The 20,929-nt window shown below is 44.7% G+C and overlaps 1 protein-coding gene across 4 annotated transcripts in view; it reads left to right on the top strand.

Annotated features, from left to right (window-relative positions):
• Positions 1-20,929, top strand: part of pex5la (peroxisomal biogenesis factor 5-like a) — a 63,239-nt gene that overhangs the window by 18,282 nt on the left and 24,028 nt on the right. For 3 of the 4 annotated variants that reach the window (XM_076022772.1, XM_076022774.1, XM_076022773.1), the window contains exons 2-3: positions 10,814-10,918; positions 17,727-17,838. In XM_076022772.1, coding sequence (XP_075878887.1) covers positions 10,814-10,918; positions 17,727-17,838 — 217 coding nt within the window. The remainder of the gene's footprint in view (positions 1-10,813; positions 10,919-17,726; positions 17,839-20,929) is intronic. The other variant, XM_076022775.1, reaches the window with a different exon arrangement.

Raw genomic sequence — 20,929 nt, 5'->3', positions numbered from 1 at the left:
CAGGGTTTCGCCGGAGCGAACCTGGGAAAAACAAGGCTCGATAAAGGAAGTGAGCGTGAGCTGCCTTGCGGGAGGTTGATGTGGGAGGTGCTGATGCCTCCACATAACAATAGGTTCCCTCCCCCTCCCAACAAGTCAACGTTCCTGCGGCTGCTGTTTTCGAAAAGGCTCTAATTGGCCAAAGTCACTCAAGGTAACACCGGCCTCATGGGCCTGTGACTGGGCAAGGCCTGGGTGTGTGTGTGTGTGTGTGTGTGTGTGTGTGTGTGTGTGTGTGTGTGTGTGTGTGTGTTTTGGGGCATGCACCACCGCTGGGACACTGAAGTCAACAAGGTAGATATGATTTTTTGCCCTTCGGGTGACTTAAATTCTAAAGTCAGTATTTCTGCCCTGATTTGAAATCCAGTGTCACTGCCAAAAGGCCAGAGGAAAAAGTTAAGTCTCCTCCACACACCCCAGGATGGTTGACAATGGGGACAAATTCACCAACCAATGTTTTCCGACAATGTTACGTGTCTCCAGCTTCTCAGTTAAACGAGTAAAATGAGGAAGTACCGCACTTTAACACCTTTTCTTGCTCCACATTTCAGAAAATGTGTGCTTTAATTTCCTTTGGAAATCAATCTTTCATGATGTCACAAAGGGAGCTGACACCTCCTCCAGACTGATGACAGCACAACTGTTGAGATAGTCTTTCTATCCCATTCCAATACCTACAAATAAGACCATTCACAGCTTCCTAGCTATTATTTTTTTTAATGTGTTGCTCTAGTTAGAGTTGTTGATATGGGAAACATCAGCCGTTGTGTTGCGAGTATCATGATCTCAGCAGTTTTTTTGGCTGGACGGAGGAGTACAGGTCTGGACAGAGCTGCGAACATGACTCAGTGAGACCTGAGTTGGTCTCCATGCCTCTCTCTCTCCCTCTCCCTCTCTCCCTCTCTCTCTCTCTCTCCCTCTCTCTCTCTATCTCCCTCCCTCCCCCCCTCTCTCTCTCCCTCTCTCTCTCTCTCTCTCTGTCTCTCTCTCTCTCTCTCTCCTTCCATTAAAAAACAGACTCCTGGTCTATTTCAGTACCTGAGACACTTGAGACTGAACAGACAAATGAGTGGGGCTGAACTGGGAACCGGGTGATAAAAAAGCCAATTTTCTGCTTTAAGTCCAAGTCATTAAAAAGGTCAGCATCAATTTACTTTACTTTTTCACCTCCCTCTGCTCTTCTCAGCCTGTGCCTGTGACGTTGCCGCGCTCAAAACATCTCTGTCATGCAGCCGGACCTACTGTACGCCCTCAATTATCCTCATCGGGTAATTAAATCAAAACACATCTCGATGGGCTGGGATAGTAAACGCACGGAGAAGACGGATCGCCGCGCTTTGCAATCAGAGCACTCGGTGCACGCGCGGCGGCTCCCCGCAATCACGAGCGCGCTCGCAGAGGGAGACGTGCACGGCCGCGGGGAACTAGGACAGTCGCGGGCTTAACAGTGAGGACGGATCAGCAGCCGAAAATGTAATGCCATTTTCCAGGCAGCCTTGAGTAATCAGGTTACTGTACCCTGGGTGCTCGGTGGGGATCCTCCTCCTTTCACTGCCATCCCTCATCATTAGCAGCCGCAAGCTAAGCTGCGAGCGGCGGCGCAGCAATAGTTGGCGTAATGACGTCTCCCCCCTGTCCGAAATTCCCCCCTAATGGGAAAGTACTGGTGAAGTGGAAATTGGCCCACTGGGGTCCGGCCAGGGCTTTTGTTTGGCCACCGCATGATGGAGATATCAGGAAGCCAGGAGGTTGGGATGATGGAGGAGGAGGAGGAGGAAGAGGAGGACGTCTTCGCAGATCTCACCGAGCACTGATGAGGGAAGTTGGGGTCAACCAGTGGGGCTTTTCCACTGCCACCAGCTCAGCTCTGCTTGGCTCAGCTCTACTAGGTTTTTAAGCTTTTCCCTTACGTGGCAGTACCTGATACTAGGTACTATTTCAGAACCTTCTCAGCCGAGGGTTCTCGGCGAGGTCAGAAGATGTGACGCCAACAGAGTGCAGACCAGTGATTGGACAGGGAATGACGGCACGGGAGGATTAATGAGAGTGACTCAAAGTTCTAAAAACCTGGAAAGAGCGACTCTTCGTGTTTGTCCTCAGTGAAGCAGACCAGGAGGTTCTATCAGGAGGTACAAGAGTAGCTGAAAAAACAAAAAAAGCGATATGAGTATGGGACCGTAACATATGCCATTAGGGACTTGCTACGATGACTCCACCCTCGACATCCAGGTGGCACTCAATTGTTATGGAAAATGACCGAAACCGAGTGGAGTCTAGTGGAGGTGAGTTGAGGTGAGTCGTGGCGAGTTGTCCTAAAACTGTGTAATGGAAAAGCTGAGATCAAACACCTTGTTTTCAAATGGACACGGTCAATTCCAGCCTGGTGACTGTCGCACAAATTACATTTTTTAAGACTGAAATAGGATGGAAGGAGTCAAATGTTTGGCAGAATTCTGCTCAGTCCTTGTTTGTTTTGTTCCTCTCTTGTTGTTTTTGTCTCCAGGCTTCACTGGTGTTGTCATGGTGTCGAATAGAACAGACTAGAACATCATTAATACAATATGATACATTATCCCTTTGGTTTAGAAAACAAAAATCAACATTGTCCAAGCAGCCAAACAAGAGCAACATATATTAAGACCAAATTTTGTGGTTGCTTAAAATATACGAGAGCAATATTGTTGATCCACCTCAATTTCGTTTGTGCCCGGCGCTCTCCTAAAGCAGCTGCCTCATTTCCTGTGCAACGGGCCAGCGGCCATCCAAGGGGTGACGCATCTTAGGTAAACACCTCCCCTAAAATCTTTATGGCAGTCGTACATCTCCAGCTGACTGTCAGCGGCCCGCTGAGACCACACAGATGGAATTTGACCTTGTTCCTCTTTGCACAACAACCCATCAGCAGAAAAACTCCAACCCATCCCGCCTAATAGAATACATTAAACAAAAAAAAAAACAAAAAAAGCTCTTGAAGGCCTTACGGAGCAGCGCCTTAAAATCAAATGTGAAAGAGTGAATGTCATTAGTTCTGGGCGGCAGAGGGTGCAAGGGGAGCAAATTCCGAGACACTACAGGTTTAATGGTATTGCACAAGTTTTGCAGCCTCCTCCGGCAGCTCGCTGATAGATTGTGCGTTTTCAGCTGCGGTCTAGTGCCGCCGCACGGGGGAAGGAGTGAGGAGAGGAGAAAGTAGCAGCCTACAGATGAAACTGAGAACTCTTCATTTACCGTTATGTCACACTGCCAGCTCATCTGGGCCTCTGGAATGAACCATAAACTCAGAGGGATGGGTTTGCCTATGCAAATGCACAACTTTATGGAGCCGTCATTAGATTTAGTTTAATTTCACGGCGAGAAATGAGGAGTCGGCAAAAGGCACATTAGGTTTTTCCAGTGCTGGAGAGAAGAATTCAAGTCTGCCAACAGAGTTTAAACTAATATGAATGAGGCCCTGATTACACAGTGACGAGGATGCACAGCATTATTCCAATATTAACCCAGTGAGAATAGAAAGAATGTATATTGAAATCACGTTCAATATAAGCGATGACTTCGTGGAGGCCCGAGCGCAGTGCTGATCTTATTGAGATTATCCAGACAGTCTCAGGAAATATTCCCTAATTTCTGACTGTTGCACTAGCGTGTGTAGCAAGCCAATTACGTAAACATCAGCAATGACAAGAACAACCATCATTTGTTTTAAACCACACTTTTCTCTGCAGACATCCCCCAAGGCCAACGTTACCCCAGACACATTCTAAAGTGCCCCCTGTTAATAGGCTGCATTTACTCACATATGGAAAATGTTAATGTATGCATATAGAGGAATTAGTTATATGCAGCCCCTGAAGTCTCAAGCAAGTCACAAGCAACCGGCGGGATCTTTTTATTTTATTTTATTTGCCCTTCTGGTTCTCATTAATGAAATGTTGAGCAGCTGGGAAACATCTTCTGCGAGTTTTCCACTAAACCGTGTCTGTCACCAGCCCGTCTGTCTGTTTTTAGGGCAAGCAGCAGCAGCGTGCATGCATATTAATGGTTACTACGATACGTCCTCGGGTGTAGCGTGTCAGCGGGGACTCAGAGTCAGGCGAGCATAGGAGCTAAGTTGAAACTGACATGCTTTTTACATGCTCTGTGATCCAGCGTGAATGTTTCATGAGCAGCAGCCCATGTTTGATGTTCAAGTTTCAACAGGAGCCGACAGCATCCGTGGGGAGTGCACGCACACACACACACACACAAACACACACGGACGGGAATTCAGTTTTGGGTTAGCATGAGTATCTTGTTGTGGCCTGACAGGCAGCCTGGGTTTAATCGTCTGCATGTTTTAGTTCATGTCAGCAGGTGAAGACAGGTGATCCTCCACCTCGCGGCCTCCTGACCCCATCACCCAGGACACACTGCACGGGCTGTGCACTGGACTATGTTGGCCCTTTGTCCGTGTTTTTGTGGGCGTTGGATAAGGGAAAATACCACATTGCACATATCTATTTGAAAATTACAAAACAGGAGAAAATACTTATCTTCTTCAATTGTGATGAAATTGAATAATTTTTCTTTAAACAGTGGAAAAACAAAATGCTGGCAACGATTTAACGAGCTTAATCACCTTCAGTGGAGAGAACACTTTCTTTTTTTAATTACAGTAATGATAATAAAGAATAACACGTTTTTATGTAATTCATTGCAAGTAACTGAAGCACAATGGCACATCAGAGAGTTTTACGCCACTTGTTTTCCACAGTAGTGATTAGTAAACAGCAAACACAGCCATTTATCCATGGCAGCAGATGGATCCCGTAGCTGACAAAGATGCACATTAATGTGATAATACGATTAAGGCTAATTGTGTTGGTAGACGTTTATCTGAATTAGGTGCAATCTGTAATATAACTGGAGTTGATATTGCTTTGTCATATTATCCAAAAAGGAGGATGATGACAGGAGCATAAAAACAGGAGAGGCGATCCAACAGAACATTTAATAAAAGTCCAGTCGTTTTATTTAACTTGTTGATTGGATTGTTTTGTCACCTATCCGCATATCACGTGTATTCTTTGTCACTATCTATATATTTATTTCTCACATTGTCAGACTATATTTTTGTCTTTGATATGGAGTTTTTCTTATTGGTAATAACTAAAGCCATCCATAATTAATAGTCAGGAATAGTTATGGATGATAAACTGGTGAGAACGTGGAGTTTCTCTGCGGCAAGTTTTTAAAGAGTGGCATGAGATTGTTTGTGATTGTGATTGTTGGTCATTTGTGAGAATAGGAAGAATATTGCTCCTCTAATGATAGAAAAGTAGTGGACCTAAAGTAGGTCCCTGTGGTACACCCTCGGTTATCAGTTAGTTCTTCTTTTCAGAAGGATAACACTGAATCTTCTGCTTTTAGTAGCAGAATCTCCACTGAACGACCTGGAGTGGCAGGAGACTCATTGACAACTGTAATGAGGAAGACAGCTTCCTCTGGGCATCGGCCTCATTATAGATAAAAACACTGATCATCCCAACACCAATAATGTTTATTCCAAAGGTGTGCAATTTACAGTTATTGAGTGTATGTACCATAATAGGCCTGGTGATGATTGATTGACAAAAGTCATTTTATTTATTTATTTACCATCTAACCTCATTATGAGCCATTCCAGCCTCTTTTCCTCCCCCAGAGGATCCCTTCCTTTGTATCAAAGTGATACTGTGACACTTCCTTTCCACCAATTCAACCATGCTGTGTTAGAATCCTGCTCACAGATAATAAGTACAGCAGTTGCATCCTAATACGCACATTTATGGTGGATTGGTGTTGCCAACCTTGTTTGAAACACTTATAAACATGCTTGATAATGGGGGACTCAATCAGTAATGTATCTGTTTTATCCCTCACGCAGACACTTCATCTTTAAAACACTATTAAAGTGTTAGAGGGGTTCAATCACAGTCGTTAAAAAGCTTGACCTACTGTATCTATTTTCTGAAATCCCTTGCAGTGAAATATAGACAGCATTAATTAACCTCAGTCTCTGATTGGTTCAAAGGCAAAATACTGACCGATGTATTAGCGGTGAATGACTTCCTCAGAATGGGGTGAACTCTATTTACAAAAGGGCCTGGAGATAATTAAGGTTCATTTGTTTGGAGGCCCACCGCTCGATTGTTAAACCTCTCCAGTGATGCATGTTTATTGTGCATTAATGAGTCATAAAGAACGTGGAATGACCTGCCACACACTGGAGGGGCTGCACTTTGCTATTGATGACACAAGTTAGTGTTCAATAGTAGCAATCAAGTTCTCGTGATGTTAGTTCCATCAAGTTAGAAGCGAGACCGTAAAGGGCAAAAACATTTGCAGGTTCTGAGGTTTGTGGTATGAGTTTGTGGTATCACCTGTACGACTCCTAGGCCAAAAGCTCAGGTTTAAATATCACTTCTGGTGGGTGTGATTCCAGGCCTGGCACTTTGTAGTGACACGCAGAAACACAGTCTGACAAAGTCCAACACTGGTTTTGGGCGAACGCCTGGAACCTGTGTTGTTGACTGAGGGATTTAGAACGACAGCAGAGCTTAAATCCACACAGGCTTGTCCGTTAAACCACCCCGAGAGATCCTCCAGACAGTCAAGCACTTTTACACAAATCACCAACCAACTGCTGTGGGAACAATCTGTGCATGGAAGCCTGTGCAAATAAGCCGACTCACAAAATGACTAAAGAGTTTGGAACGCAAAGCAAAGCAAATTACTTTGGTTCATTACCGAGAGTCCACATTGTTTGGACTGACAGAAAATCAAATTCTTGCAAGCTGGAGAGAGCCAACCTCCAATCTAGAGCCTTTTCATCCAGTCGTCACAAGTCAACTTACTTTTAAGACCACAGAACAAGACAAAGAAAAACAGGAAGTAACTACAGCCGCTGCTACTAAGCATGTTAGCATTAGAATAGACTAGCTAAAGCAGTCGTGATGATTATAAAACATCAAATATTACAAAGTTTGCAGCCATTTAAACTTTTAACTTTTTCCTCCTGCCAATTAATGATCTGAAGGAATTAAATCAATTCATTTCACAGGGTTTTCGTCTAATATTCGTAAAACAACTTCATTGTAATGTTTCTGCACTTCAACACTTCACCTGTTCTTTCTTTTCTCTTAATAATGCGTATTAGTGGATATTCCTACTTCCAAAACGTCAAAAGCTGTGTTTTTAACTCAGAGAAAAAACATAGCAAGATAGTTTTAATTAACATCTGCACTCATCCATTGTCTCAATTAATATGTTTGCGCTCCGTTCCACATGTTTGAGAGCCTCCGGCACAACGGTGAGCACTTTAACCGTGCAAGTTACGCTGTTTTCAGTGACGTTACACGAGTCGCGGGGTAAAATTAAAAACAGACAACTTCGCCGCAGCCTCAGATGGTTCTAATTAGTTCAGTGGCCCAGCTTGCACTGCCGTAACAGAGAAAATTAGGTGGCCAAGGATTCAAAAAGCTGATTAGAGGCGAGAAATAAATCCGCCGTGCTTCTCTCGGGGTTATAATTATATTCTCATTAAAATAATTGCAATTAAACAAGAGAGGAGAGGAACACGACTTCAAAAACAACAAAAAACTGCGAGTTGCCGTGTTCCTGAACGACTTTAAAGCTTCGTTCAAGTCCACACTAGTGCTCAAGCACTTGTTCTGGGATGAAAGTGGCTAAATTGGCATGATTCCGAACTATGTAGGGACACATTGGATAGTCAGCGTCTCTTCTGAACAAAAGGACTTGGCGGAAACATAAATTAGCAAGCTGTGATTGTAGACTTTCTATTTAATGTCAGCAATAAAACAAAATATTTTGTTTGCAATGCATCACATTGGAAAAAGCCATCACAGTAACGACTAAAAGTCTCCTGGCGTGATGTGATGCATGAGCAGCTGTATGCGCAGTAAATGTTTTCACGTCATCATCAGTTACGTGAGCTGCCGCTGTGTTCCATTTGTTATGGAAGTGTATGAAAACCAATAAGCGGCGGCGAAAAACATGTCGCGCTGGGAGTCAGCCTGGCGAGCCGATTGTGATGAAACAGCAGCAATGAGGCTGAAAACCCGTGGTAACATTTATAGGTATTAGAGGAGCTTATCTGGTGTATTAGCACAGTTGGAAGTCAGTTATTGGCTTTAATATCTGCAGATCCGCCAACACCAGGCATTGTATGAGTATGTGTGCGCGCACACACGTGCACAATTCTGCAAAATCCCCATTTATTTCATCCTGAGTGCACATTTGTGCTTAACAACAACCCTGCAGCTCCTGGTTTCTAAACAGCAGGAATGTGACTTTAAGCCTTTTGTGCCAATTTGAGACTACAACAAAAATGTTTTCCTGGAAAATGAAAGACTTAGGCTTGATATTGCTCTTTGACAGCTGTTAGCCATCATACTGTGGAAAGACTGTTAATGTGCCATTTGAACAAATCTCATAATTTCAACTTTGATTCTTGTTTTTCTTGGCAAACTACCTCGTCCATGTTCTCTGTCGCTAACAGCGCTAGCTGATTAGCTTTAACTTTTCGACTCCACTCAGTTGCACCTCCTGTGTATGTGTTTTTCAATCTCATCTTGCCGAGCAGCCTCACGTTGAAGAAACCTTCAGCCTAAGGCTTCTGCATCAGCAGGAGCAAAGTAAAACTTTACTGAAAATATTGCATTATACAGAATGAAAAGACTCATTGTTCTGTCCGAGTTGGGCTGCAGGCATGAAAAACATCTTCACTGTTTATCCCCAATATATAATTATCCTCCTGTCAAGGATTCACACAGTTGTGTTGATCAGGCAAACAAAGCTGTGCAGTTAAAACAAAAAAAAAAAAAACAGCTTTCCTCAGAGCAGTGTCCTGCCAAACATATTTTAATTCATCCTCAGAAAAATAAAAGCCACTTAGGCAAAACAAAAAAAAGGCACCTCAAGCCAAGACTGAAGCATCGCAAGCTGTGAGTCTGCTAGAGGCTCCATATCTCCGACACTATTGGCTCACACATTACCTTCACATATGGCACCCAGGGAACATTTAGCACTTTTTTTTTTTTAAATTTCATCATATTCCGCTCAAATAAACAACTTAAAAGAAAATGTTTCAAGTCTCCCTCCGGTGGAGCGAGTGCCACTTGGCTGCGGGAAGCGTCTGGGCGACGGCTGTTGTTAACTCAGCATCGGTGAGACTGAACTACCGGGTGGTCTCAGGTGGCTGCCGGGACTTCATTAGCGTGTTCCGGGGGACGGCCGGGAACATTTGAGGGAAATCAGCGAGACAAATTCCTCTTATGTTTTCTGACTAGTGGAAATCTGGAGAGCACTCGCGCACCAGCTAAAAAAAGAAAAAGAAATCTGAAAGAATGACAGACGCTCCGAGCTCCTCCGGTACTGGAGTCAAGGTGAAGTGATGACAATACGCCAGTCCGATCAATCCCAGTTGTTATGTCATCCATTCTATGCTTTATGTAATAGTGACATGGCAGTTATTAAACAAGGCTGGGGCTGATTTCTTGCCGTGAGGGGACGTGGGTGGTGGACGGAGGGCAGGCAGGACGTTTTGTTACTGTTAGATGTTTGTTTGTCTGTCATCCTGTGCAGACACATTACTAAGACCCGGTCGCATGATCTGAGGGTGGAGGGTGTTGAATCTGCACATAATGTGAAGCCCCCTGAGGCAAATTGTGTTTGGGAACTTGAGTTATACAAATTAACTTTGATTGATGGATTGATTACCTGCTAAACTGTTTAACTTTTTAGTTCACCCATGAACTAATGTCTGATTGGAAGACACATGTAGGAAGCCAACAATTGACTGTCTGTGAACTTAGACTAGATTAGAGATTTATTGCCATTTGTACGAGTTAAAAACAGATTAAAATAGGCACACTGGAATTCTGGTGCATTTCCCTGAGTCAGTGTAAAGATACCGTTAGTCTAAAAAAAAACACAACAACGTGCCTGTACGGCAAGGTTGCTGACGGTGCATAAGGCTTCGCTCCTGGCCCGTGTTAAAGTGCGTGTTCAAATGCAAAACAAAATGGAACAAAATATATTTGACCTTTTTTAAGAAGTCTGGATGAAAATGTAAAAGTTGAAACTGAAAGTTCCTCTTCTACTGGCTGTTCTCGTCAGTGGTCGCCACCAGTGAATCATATTGAACTGATGATCTTAAACATTTCCTGATGCAAACCTCTGCATTTATCTGGCTTTGGGACAATCATGTGGAGGACATTGGTTTGTGGCCTCCATGAAGTGTACAAAATAAATACAAGGGTGCTTTCACTAAAGCGTCACGCAACTCATCAATAGATCAATACAGTTGTGACAGGTGTGAAGTGTTGTCTACACTGCAGTGTTAATTCTTTCCAGCTCTAAATCAGGCAGATGTTCCCCCGTGCACATCAATATCCATGTGCCCCGCACTGTGCCAGCTCCACTGCCATCATTAGCAGCAGATCTGCGCTGCTGTGGACGAGCAAACTCATCAGCGTCGACCTACAACCTATCTAAACCTTCCACACTATGCAGTGACTCTCTCTTCATTGCCATAGTCTTGTGGGAAATGTCTTCAGTTCGATGTTGTTGTTGTTGTCGTTGCTGTTGTTGTTGTTGTTATTGTGTTGCCTCAGATGGGCCCCTCACAGTGTTTCCATCATCATAAGGTTAAGACTTTGCTGTAAGTTGTCCTGGACAGGGGTTCAACATTGTCAAAGTGTCCTGACCCACGTCGTTGTTGATCTCACTGTTGTAGGGGAAAGACTCTAGGGCTGCAGATAAGACTGTTGCCATGGTCCTGAAGGAGATACCGAGTAAGGCGTCATCAGAAGGGAAGCCCCTCCTCACAGTGACAACCAAGGTGGGAACAACCATCCGCTCTGCTCCCTCCACTTCCTATGTTGGTCATACTGAACGGTAGCAAAGCTTTGACTGACTTTCACTGTCTGCTAACTCATTTCTCAACACTGTTGTACCGAGGACACAGTAGCTTTCAGCCAGCTGCTCGCTGGGGTGTGAAACTCTATTTCATTACACACTGAAGCAGAACGTGAAGGATATGAACCATTAGCTGTGTTCCAGCCTCCAACACCTCCATTAGTGCACTCACTGTATGGTCACATAGCTCAATGAGTTAGCGCAGTCTCAACCGCTCTAGGTTTGCCTAAGCAACCACAGCTACCGCTAGCTGCCGCAACAAAAATCCAATATTAGAGCGTCAATACGTTGATACACAACTAAAATGCTGCCATAGTGAGGAATATCTTAGTTAGATGACCAAACAACCATCACTGATGACATAAATATATGCTGTAGTTGAACTTCATGATTAAAAAAAAAAAATTGTTACTACAAGCTACGTGAGCACTTCATGGAGTGTTTAAAATATCCATCACATTGAGTGCACAGAAAACACTTTGCATTTTCACACTCACAGTAAATGTGATTTGTGTAATTTTGTACCCAACATATTAATAATGCCATACTATCATACCGTTCTTTGAATATTTTGCCCTTCAAGGTAACCTCATTAAAACCGATTTTAAAAAAAAATATATATATATGTACGTTTTTTTTAATGCAACTATTGTTACCAGTACTGTGGAGACGGCGACTAACCGGGGGGGTCACGCAAATTAGCTTTCCCGCTTCTAATCAGACCGAGAAAACGTTGTCAGCCGCCTTGCTGTACGCCTCGTAAGCAGCTAATCCTGAGCGCAAACAATGCAACAGAGACCACACACATGCAGCATGGCATTGAGCTGCTGAGCGAGTTCCCTGTGCACTAAACACTGCAGCAGATTACTGTTTACATGCTGCTGAGCTTTTCACTCCTTCTGCTGCCTCCTCCGCCGCCGCCGCTGCTGCTGCTGCTGCTGCTGCTGCTGCTGCTTTTCAAATGTGTCAGAGCTGGAGAAGGACCTCCAGAGGCCCGTAACAGCTTTCACTCAATTGCTCAATGCATGCTTACAGTATATGGCAAGTACAGTGTGTGTGTGTGTGTGTGTGTGTGTGTGTGTGTGTGTGTGTGTGTGTGCCATATGTTCCCTCCTATGTCTGACCTCTGTTTTGTACTTGTCTGTCTATCCAGCAGGCTGCAGCATCTGGTTTGATAAGTTGCCATACAACTACAATAATGCCACTCAAGTGGTGACGCGGAGATTTAATTTTACACTCAGCACATTTGCTGACAGACGGAAGCTGCTGAAGTCACAAAAAGTTTGTTTTTTTTTCCTGCAAAAGCTCCCTTAATTTAGTTTTTTGCGCGCATCACGATTCCTGGAAATTGAATTGACTCTCTGAAAGACTCAGACCAACTCACTGCCACAACAAACTCAGCATCTTTTTTTTGTGTTCTGAGTTTGTCGCCGCCCGTCTACCCGGCCTGCTCCCCGGGGCCTGTCTTCATCCCGCGCTGCGTTGGACTTGATAGGTTAGGTTACATTCACCCAAAGGTGTCGGAGCCTCACAGAAATCAATATCATCCATGAGTAGGTCGACATGCTTTACATGTTTGTAACCTTTAACCAACTGCAAATATCAATATCTTTATCCTCCAAAGAGCACCGTGTCAGGATGAAGTCAGGCTGAAGTGAACATGTTCACGTTGCGCCGCGGTGAGTCACAGTCTGTAGAGGGAAAAACCGACTGACCTAATACGGCTAATGGAGGCTTGTAGTAAATAAACATGTCCTGGTTTCAACAATTAATGTTGTTGTTTTCAAATAGGCCGTATTGTGTTCAAAGTAGAACCTGTAGAACCACTGAAGGAAACGCTGCCTCAGTTTAAGCTGACCTGCTATTAAAATTATTCGGACTTTCTCTTCAATCCATTACACACAGCTACACATCTGTCTCGAGTAAATTATGCCAGCAGGCGAGAGCATAAACATTGTTTATATGAGACCTTTTCCGCATATACATCAAACCCTGGCAACATTACCGTCTGCGTGACTCACGTTGAAAAATTTTCCATTACTTTTCATAATGTGACAACAGTTGCCAAAAGCCATTACACAATAGCGGAGTCCAACAATGAAGCATCAGAGCAGTCAGAGCAAAATGTATCTATCATGATGCAAGATGGAAGGGCCGCGTGCGCGCACACACACGCACACTTGGCAGAGATTAAAATAGCAGACTTAAAAAGTGTGCCCATTTTGCAGTGCCCGTGTGTAAAAAAGAAACTTGTCCTCTGTTACGTAGGTGGGAAAGCACACACACACACGCACACACACACCGTATCATAACAGCTAAATTATTAAAAGCCTCTGTGCTTTTTCTCGATTTCTCTGGCAGAGCAACAATGCAGCCTGTTTAAAATTAATGTTTAATATGAATATTAATAACAGCGCGATAATAACAGCGTATGAATATGTAATAACAGCGCCACCAAGTAAAATCATTCATATGAAGATATTTAATGCGATTCTTCCAGAGCCTGCTGTGTTTTTTATTGTATTCAGAACACAGTGGCGCCGTGGAACTGAGCCAAGCGCTTCAGGTCGTCCCTGTGCGGCGGGACGCATGGCGTGATTGCTGAGCTCTCCAGCGGCTGAAGCTGCACATCGAGAGGCATCATGTCTCGGCTTGATGTCATTTAGCGAGTGACGGAAGCTAAGTGACAGGCTGTGGCCCGCAACGCCACGGGTCAAGTCAAGTCAAGTCTGTTTGCGATGGCCCGCGTCACACCGGGTGTCTCCGGAGGTTTGGAAGTGTAGCTTGACTCAGCACTGCCAGGATCTGCCGGAGGAAGGAGGAAAAAATAACTGCGGATGTTTCAATGGAGAATACAGCGAGTAGTATAGAAGAGTGGATGTCAAAATAAAGGTTTTGCAGTGGCACCGGCCGAGCGTCAAATATTGATTATTGATGTACGATAAATTGCTAAAGCGTTAATGTAAATTGACATTTTGCTCTGGAACCATAGAGGAAAAGGGGCAAGTTAGCAGAGGAATATGGAGGGAATAGAGAGAAAACAAAATTAGCGTTTGTATCATTGCATCTAAATTAGGGCTGTCAAACAATGAATTTTTTTAATCGCGATTAATCGCAGCATTTTAAGGATTATATTTAATCTTATTTAATCTCATGGATTGTATTTAATCAATCATGATTATTGCGTTAATGCTGACCGCCCTAATCCAAATCTATTGTCGCTTGACGCGAGCGCTCAATCAGAGTGAGGAATGGCGTCACATGCACAGGCTGACAACGTGGCAGTAAATAACCAGAGACAAGGTCCTTATAGTCTAGTCTAGTCTGGTTCTTTTAATCGCCGCGCAACACGAGAGCTCTGAGAGAGCTCAGAGCTCACCGGATAAGAAGAGGATGGTTTGCCAAAGGGTCTTAGAGGCCAGCAGTCCAACTGGGCAAATTTAAACGGTAACCCTTCTTACTGCAGCGTCACCCCATGTTGTAAGAACTTATCATGCGCAGTAATGCATATGACATGTTTAGATTTAGAGTTTTGATTCAATGCAATTATTGTTTAGTAGCATTTTTTTCATGGCTGCCCACGACCGTTGCCACCCATCCCGTTTTCCCCAGAATTGTTCTCTTTTTTCACCACCTGTCCCGGGGAAAATAAAATCTCTCCCGGGACACAATTTGTCCCGTTTTTTAGGGAAAATGACAAAACCTCATTTGATTTCCGTCTGTGGTCTACTCCCGTAAAATACACGATTGTCTCATATTTGGCAACTAAAAAACCTGTCCCGTAATGAACTGACACGGGACAACCCCCCCCCCCCCGGATTTGAAACTCTAGAGGAGGTGGCAACCCTACTGCTGCCCACATCAACACTGCACAGATAGATTGGCAATTTAATTTAGAGGAAACAGTCTTTGAACTAAAAATGTGGTTACATTAATAAGCTCACCTCACCCTTATGACTCGGGAACACAGACTTTAAAAGACAAGCATCATAACACAACCGCAAAGATTGTGCAACCACTCCTGTAAATTCTCTGCTTTGATGTTTCTTTTTGGTCCTTCCCCCACCCCCAACATCTTCCTGTTTTCCGTTCCCTCCACCTTACCTCAACATCTCCGCCCCACAAAGCTGTGACAGCCCAAACTGGTGCGCCGCTCCCTTAACAACAACAACATCGCAGAGCGCCGCTGGAGTCGAGCCCAAGCGGCCCAATTAGCCCAAGGTTTCCGTGACATCATTCTCTAGATTACACTTTAAAACGCTTGTAAACAAACTACCGAAAGTGCTTTGCATAGACGGGGAGTTTGAAAAAAAAGAAATGAAAAGGACGATGGGAGGAGAGTACGAGGTAAAAAGAGGAAATAAGTGGGGTAACTTTGGCGAGGAGTCCAAGCCGCTCTCGCTCTCTTGGGTCTCGGAGAGAACCTATAATTGGGGTTTGAACACAGCCCTGAGCCTGACACATCTCCCGAGATGACTGCCGTAGATCTTCTGGCCCTATTTTCTGGATGATTAGAGGAGGAAAATGTAGAGGTGTCATCGTCTGAAAACCATTATTTAAAATTGGCCCCAGTGGCAATCGCAGGAAGTGCTTTGAAGAACATCCGCAGTGGGCAGCGCACGCTCGCTCAACTAGCGGCAGCAGCGGGAAGAAGGTCCGTTCACCGGCTACCACCCAGCGGTCGGGTGGATTAACTCAAATCCACAACACAAGATTTTATTAACTGGACTGTGGATGCACAGAAACAAACAAAAAATTAAAGTATTTAACATTTGATTTAGTAATAAAGCATGATATATACAGTATGTGTGTATAGATAGATAGATAGATAGATAGATAGATAGATAGATAGATAGATAGTGCATTCCAGTTGAATCAATCAACGAAAATAGAAATAGAAAAGCAATTTTTTTTATCGAACATCATCTCTGGTTGAAGATTTTCAAACAGCTGCACCTGCACATGGGAGACGTTGGCGCTGGCTGGAAAAATACACGGAGGCTGGAAGCCATGTGACTTCCCCACTGTGAGCCAGACCTTTATTCTGGCCCGCGAGCTCTAATTGCCTGTGCTGTGTCAGCAGCGCAACAGAGCAACATACACCGCACCTGCACACAACTAATGACCCCTCGCTCCAGATATAATTAAATAGTTGCGGGAGAGAGAGGGGGAGGGAGAGAGGGATGGGGGAGGACACAGCTTCTTCCTGTCCATTCTGCTTGTTTTGTGCTCCGTTTGTGCAAAAAAATAATAATTTAAGCAGTTGTCCAAACTGGTTGTCGTGATCTTCGCAGTGTTTGCATCTTTATTATTACGTTCAAGTGACGTTTTTGTTGCTTCGATGTGCATGAACATCACGTTAATAAGTAGCCTATTTACCTCATGGATAGATAGATAGATAGATAGATAGATAGATAGATAGATAGATAGATAGATAGATAGATAGATCCTGCTTCTGCCGCCCTTACGAAAGTTTTTATTGACACGTCTGGCTGTCAGTAGTGCAGCAAAGTAGCACAGGACACAATTACTGTTCAGCATCTCCTTAAATTCAAAACTTCAGCATTAAAAATAGATAATGTGGCTTCACAATAGGAGGATGTAGTGTGCAGCAGCACTTTTTCTTTATTAAAAAAAAAAAAAGGACTGATTTAGCATCTTTTATTATCAAGCATGGGGCAGGTTCCGTGCCATCCATTCTTCCACGCAAATGAATCTTTAAGCAGCCTCGCTGGGACTCTGCTGGTGACGATAGCCTGAGCAGCCACAACAGTAAATGTCATGTTTCCGCTCGCCGCCGGGCACCGCGTGCACGAGGAGAACGGGCGGCGGCGAGCTTCTCCTCTCTTGCCGTGGAACAAGACAATTGGCTTTCAGCTCCAAATGATGAGGTGTTGGGGGACAAGTTGGAGCCAGCTGCACCTGCACTCTCCAGGCTCGGGGGCACCGCTAATGAATTGGATGTAACCTATTTTGTAGCTGCACTGGCAAGGCTGCAAAATGTCGCAGCACGAGCAAAGCGCTTCGCATTTTCACGGTTGGGAAGGTGAGATAAGCAGCGGCGGTTTAGTCGCTGCTTGGGACAAAGTCAAGGAGGTTTTTACTTTTTTCTTCTTTTTTTTTTTTTACCATCCCAGTTTTCTCTCAGCAGCGTCTTCTGCTCTTATTCTGCTTGCGTATAAAGAGAAATTAAATTATCATCATCACCATCCATCAAACATCACATATATATGGTAAAATTTATGATTATCTGATATTTTGCCCATTTACTGTGTTTATTTCTTATCCTGGATGCAGCCTTGCGCAGGTAATAATCCCCCAAAACTCTTCAGCTCCCCAGCAAGCACCAGATTTAGCCCTTTGTTTGCAGCCTCCCATCAGAAATCTCAATACTTTGTTGTACCTCCCACACACTTGTAAAGGGACACAAGCGAAGGGTGATTTCAGCGGTTGCAATACACACATGGCTGAGGAGGTGGTTGCCTCGTTGTTGTCCTGTGTGAGTGGTCTGTGCCCTTTATGACATCACAGAGGGTTGATTTCCAGAATCGTTTGATTTAAAAGTGGAGCGTGCAAAAGAAATGTAGGATGGTGTTTCAAATGTCATTTACACACAAAAATGATGGGATGGCAAGATTGCATCGTCACAACTTTGACCAAAGTGTGGAATTAAGAGTTGTTTCCCTCTCAGCAAAGCGTCTCCTCTCTCTCTCTCTGTTTGTCCCCCCCAGCTGGTGAGTGAGCAACAAGAGAGCCGCCCGCTACTGAGCCCTTCCATCGACGATTTCCTCTGCGAGACAAAGTGTGATGAACTCTCCCGCCCAGTGACTTCCAACACGGCCGGTACAGTCGCTCTGCTTTCGCCGACGCCCAGCGCAGCTGGGAAATAAAGTTCGGAGAGAATTTAGCGCCGCAATAACGGCGCTAAATTGCAACGAAGGCGCTGCATCGTGCCAATGCAGTGATACAATGTGCATAAAACACTTTATTAGCACCACCTGTTACCAGAGAGCACAGCCAGATCTGTTTTGTTTTTTTGTTTGTTTTTTTGTGCCTCTCCTGCTTTTGGTTACACATTTCCTTCTACTCTTTAATCCTCGCCATGAATAAAAACTCAGCCCGGGCTAATTTAGAGATGTGTCGAGCCGACGCTAACAGATGGCGAGCGCCGGCTCGGTTTCCACATGGACGAGAGCGCGATCAGTGAGCCGAGCCATCTCCTGAATATCAACTTGCAGAAGCAGATTGTGCGGCTGACATGTGCCACCGCTGAAGTGGCCGCTGACGGCGTTGATTCAGCAGAGGAACCTTCCGCCTTCTGTCTCCGCTTATTGTTTTTTTTGCCAGCCGGGACTCTTAAAATTCCTAAAGCAGTCAGATTATTTATTATACGGCAGATGAGGATTTGAATACAACCTTGAACAGATAAAACAAGTTTCTGGGAGAAAAAAAACTACCCGATCTGAGGGTCCTTGTTAAATTCTGCGCGTGCACGTGAGGAGGCTTCTGGGTAACAAAACAATGAAGAGGACTGAGCAAGCAAAGGGGGGGAAAAAATCAATGATGAAAGATAATTAGCAGCTCAAGTATGTTAATCCCCACGAGGCGGGCGCTCCTCTGCTTTTCATCTGCTGGTGACGCTGATGACGGCTCGCTGATGACATTTTAACTATTCTGGCGCCTGGAGTCGAACGATAAACAACCAGGAGGGGGAAAAAAACACAACACTTCCTGTTGGAGGGTCGGCCTTATCGTGACACATTCTCAGATTAGGACTGAACCCCATTCACTGCACAGGAGTCTCTTCATCAGCCAGAGCCCAGTGAATTAAATCCCCTCCTGTCACTCACAGTTTTTCCCCCCTCTGTCAGCAGTTTGCTTTCAATCACCGGCTCATTGTTAAAGGATCTTCTCTTCAAACAGAGGAGCCTTTACTCCTGTCGCTGCTCGGGTGATCAAGCGTCACATCTTCCTCCTAGATTAATCCCCGTCAGACTTCAACCTTGTATGTGACCTGTGTTCCTAACGTCCAAATGGGATTATGTTTGCAAAAGGAAGAAACAACTCAATTTACACATGGAATAATCATTTTTCCAGGCACAATAGGATTTGTCGTTATGAGTTTGTTTAGTTCAATTTTAATGTCCCATTGTAATTCTAATAATCAGGTATGTCTCGTTGCAGTGATGACTAATATAGATTATTATCTGACGACTCGACCTATTAAGGTCCCAGTGTGTAACATTTAAAGGGATCTGCTGACATGAAATGGAATGGGGGAAAAAAATCAATAACTCTATTATTTTATAAATACATTTTAGAAAATCCTACTCTGTCTCACTCACAAAGAGCGTTCATTCACTTGATTCATTCTCATTCACTTGTACTGAGGCGAACCATTGTAAATCTACAGTCCGGAAACATGGACCCTTTCGGGTCTTTCTGATTTTAATCACAGTACTTGTAAAAATGTGAGATTCAGTGGGACATCAAAAAACAAGGATTCATAGGAACAATAACAAAGCAGGATGATTTCTTACCATAAAATGACACTAAAGTCTCACACACGGGACCTTTAAACTATGGGCATGTCATGTATTCCCACGGGGCTTGTTAAACGGACCTCACGGGCTACTCGGCACGTCACTCACTGTCTTCCCTCCAAAATGTTTCATTGTTCCCGTCAAAGAGCTTAAACGTCCGCCGGAAAGGCTTTGTGATGGGCGCACGCAAAAGAATCCCAAAAACTCATCCGGCTGACGAGGTTGCTCGTGCTGACGTGTGCTTCTCGCCTCAATTGTCATCCGAGCCTCATCACTTCAAGCAGACTCAAGGGTGCCAAAACATTTTTGACATCAGAAACAGCTTGCGTCCTCCTTTCCAGGCTGAAAGACTCTTCAGGCGCCACTCCCCGCCAGTCTGACTCCCTTGATTTGTAATTGCGCTTGTCATCCGCGGCGTGGAAGGCGAGATCGCGCCGTAATTATGCAGAGGTTCCAGTCAACAAATGCTCACAGTCGGCTGTCGCGAAACAGCCGCGCAGCAATTAGGAGGATAATTGCAGGCAGGGATGGGCAGGGAAACTTTGTAGCTTCCTCAAACCGTGAATGTGGGATTCATCGTGCGTTTTTGAGCCTTAAGGGCCTCGTTAAATGCAAATGTTAAAATATAGTGAAGAGTCGCCGACTGTTGCGTAATCACTTAGGAATGGTGTCAGATGCCTCTGGGAGAGGAGGAAATACTGTACGACTGTTTGAATGAGAAGAAGGGGAAAAATGTAGTTTCTCTTGAAGTATTTGCACAAGTTTGTGGAATTCCAGTCGCAAAGTTCTGAACCAGGCATCTTTCATTGATTTCAAAGCTACAGTTGACTCCTTGTAGCACTTTTTCCAGTAGTGAATAATGTCAAATTGCAAAAACAAAGTGGTGGGCCTAATGGGAAAGTGATCTGTGGGTTTGAGTTACACATCTAGCAGAGAAAAGCGGCTGGGATGAGAATCAGCACCTCCAAGTCCGAGGCCATGGTTCTCGACCGGAAAAAGGTGGTTTGTCCTCTCCGGGTCGGTGGGGGGATCCTGCCTCAGGTGGAGGAGTTCAAATATCTCGGGGTCTTGTTCACGAGTGAGGGGAGGATGGAGCGTGAGATCGACAGGCGGATCGGTGCAGCGGCTGCAGTGATGCGGTCGCTGTACCGGTCCGTCGGAGTGAAGAAGGAGCTAAGCCGAAAGGCGAAGCTCTCGATTTACCGGTCGATCTACGTTCCCACCCTCACCTATGGTCACGAGCTTTGGGTAGTGACCGAAAGAACAAGATCGCGAATACAAGCGGCCGAAATGAGTTTCCTCCGCAGGGTGGCCGGGCGTACCCTGAGGGATAGGGTGAGAAGCTCGGCCACCCGGGAGGAGCTCGGAGTAGAGCCGCTGCTCCTCCGCAT

The sequence above is a fragment of the Nelusetta ayraudi genome, unplaced genomic scaffold, assembly GCF_046127955.1.
Source record: "Nelusetta ayraudi isolate G7.1 ecotype Tasmania unplaced genomic scaffold, CSIRO-AGI_Nayr_v1 ptg000013l, whole genome shotgun sequence".
Classification (NCBI taxonomy): domain Eukaryota; kingdom Metazoa; phylum Chordata; class Actinopteri; order Tetraodontiformes; family Monacanthidae; genus Nelusetta; species Nelusetta ayraudi.
This window is presented reverse-complemented; position numbering and strand designations above follow the sequence as displayed.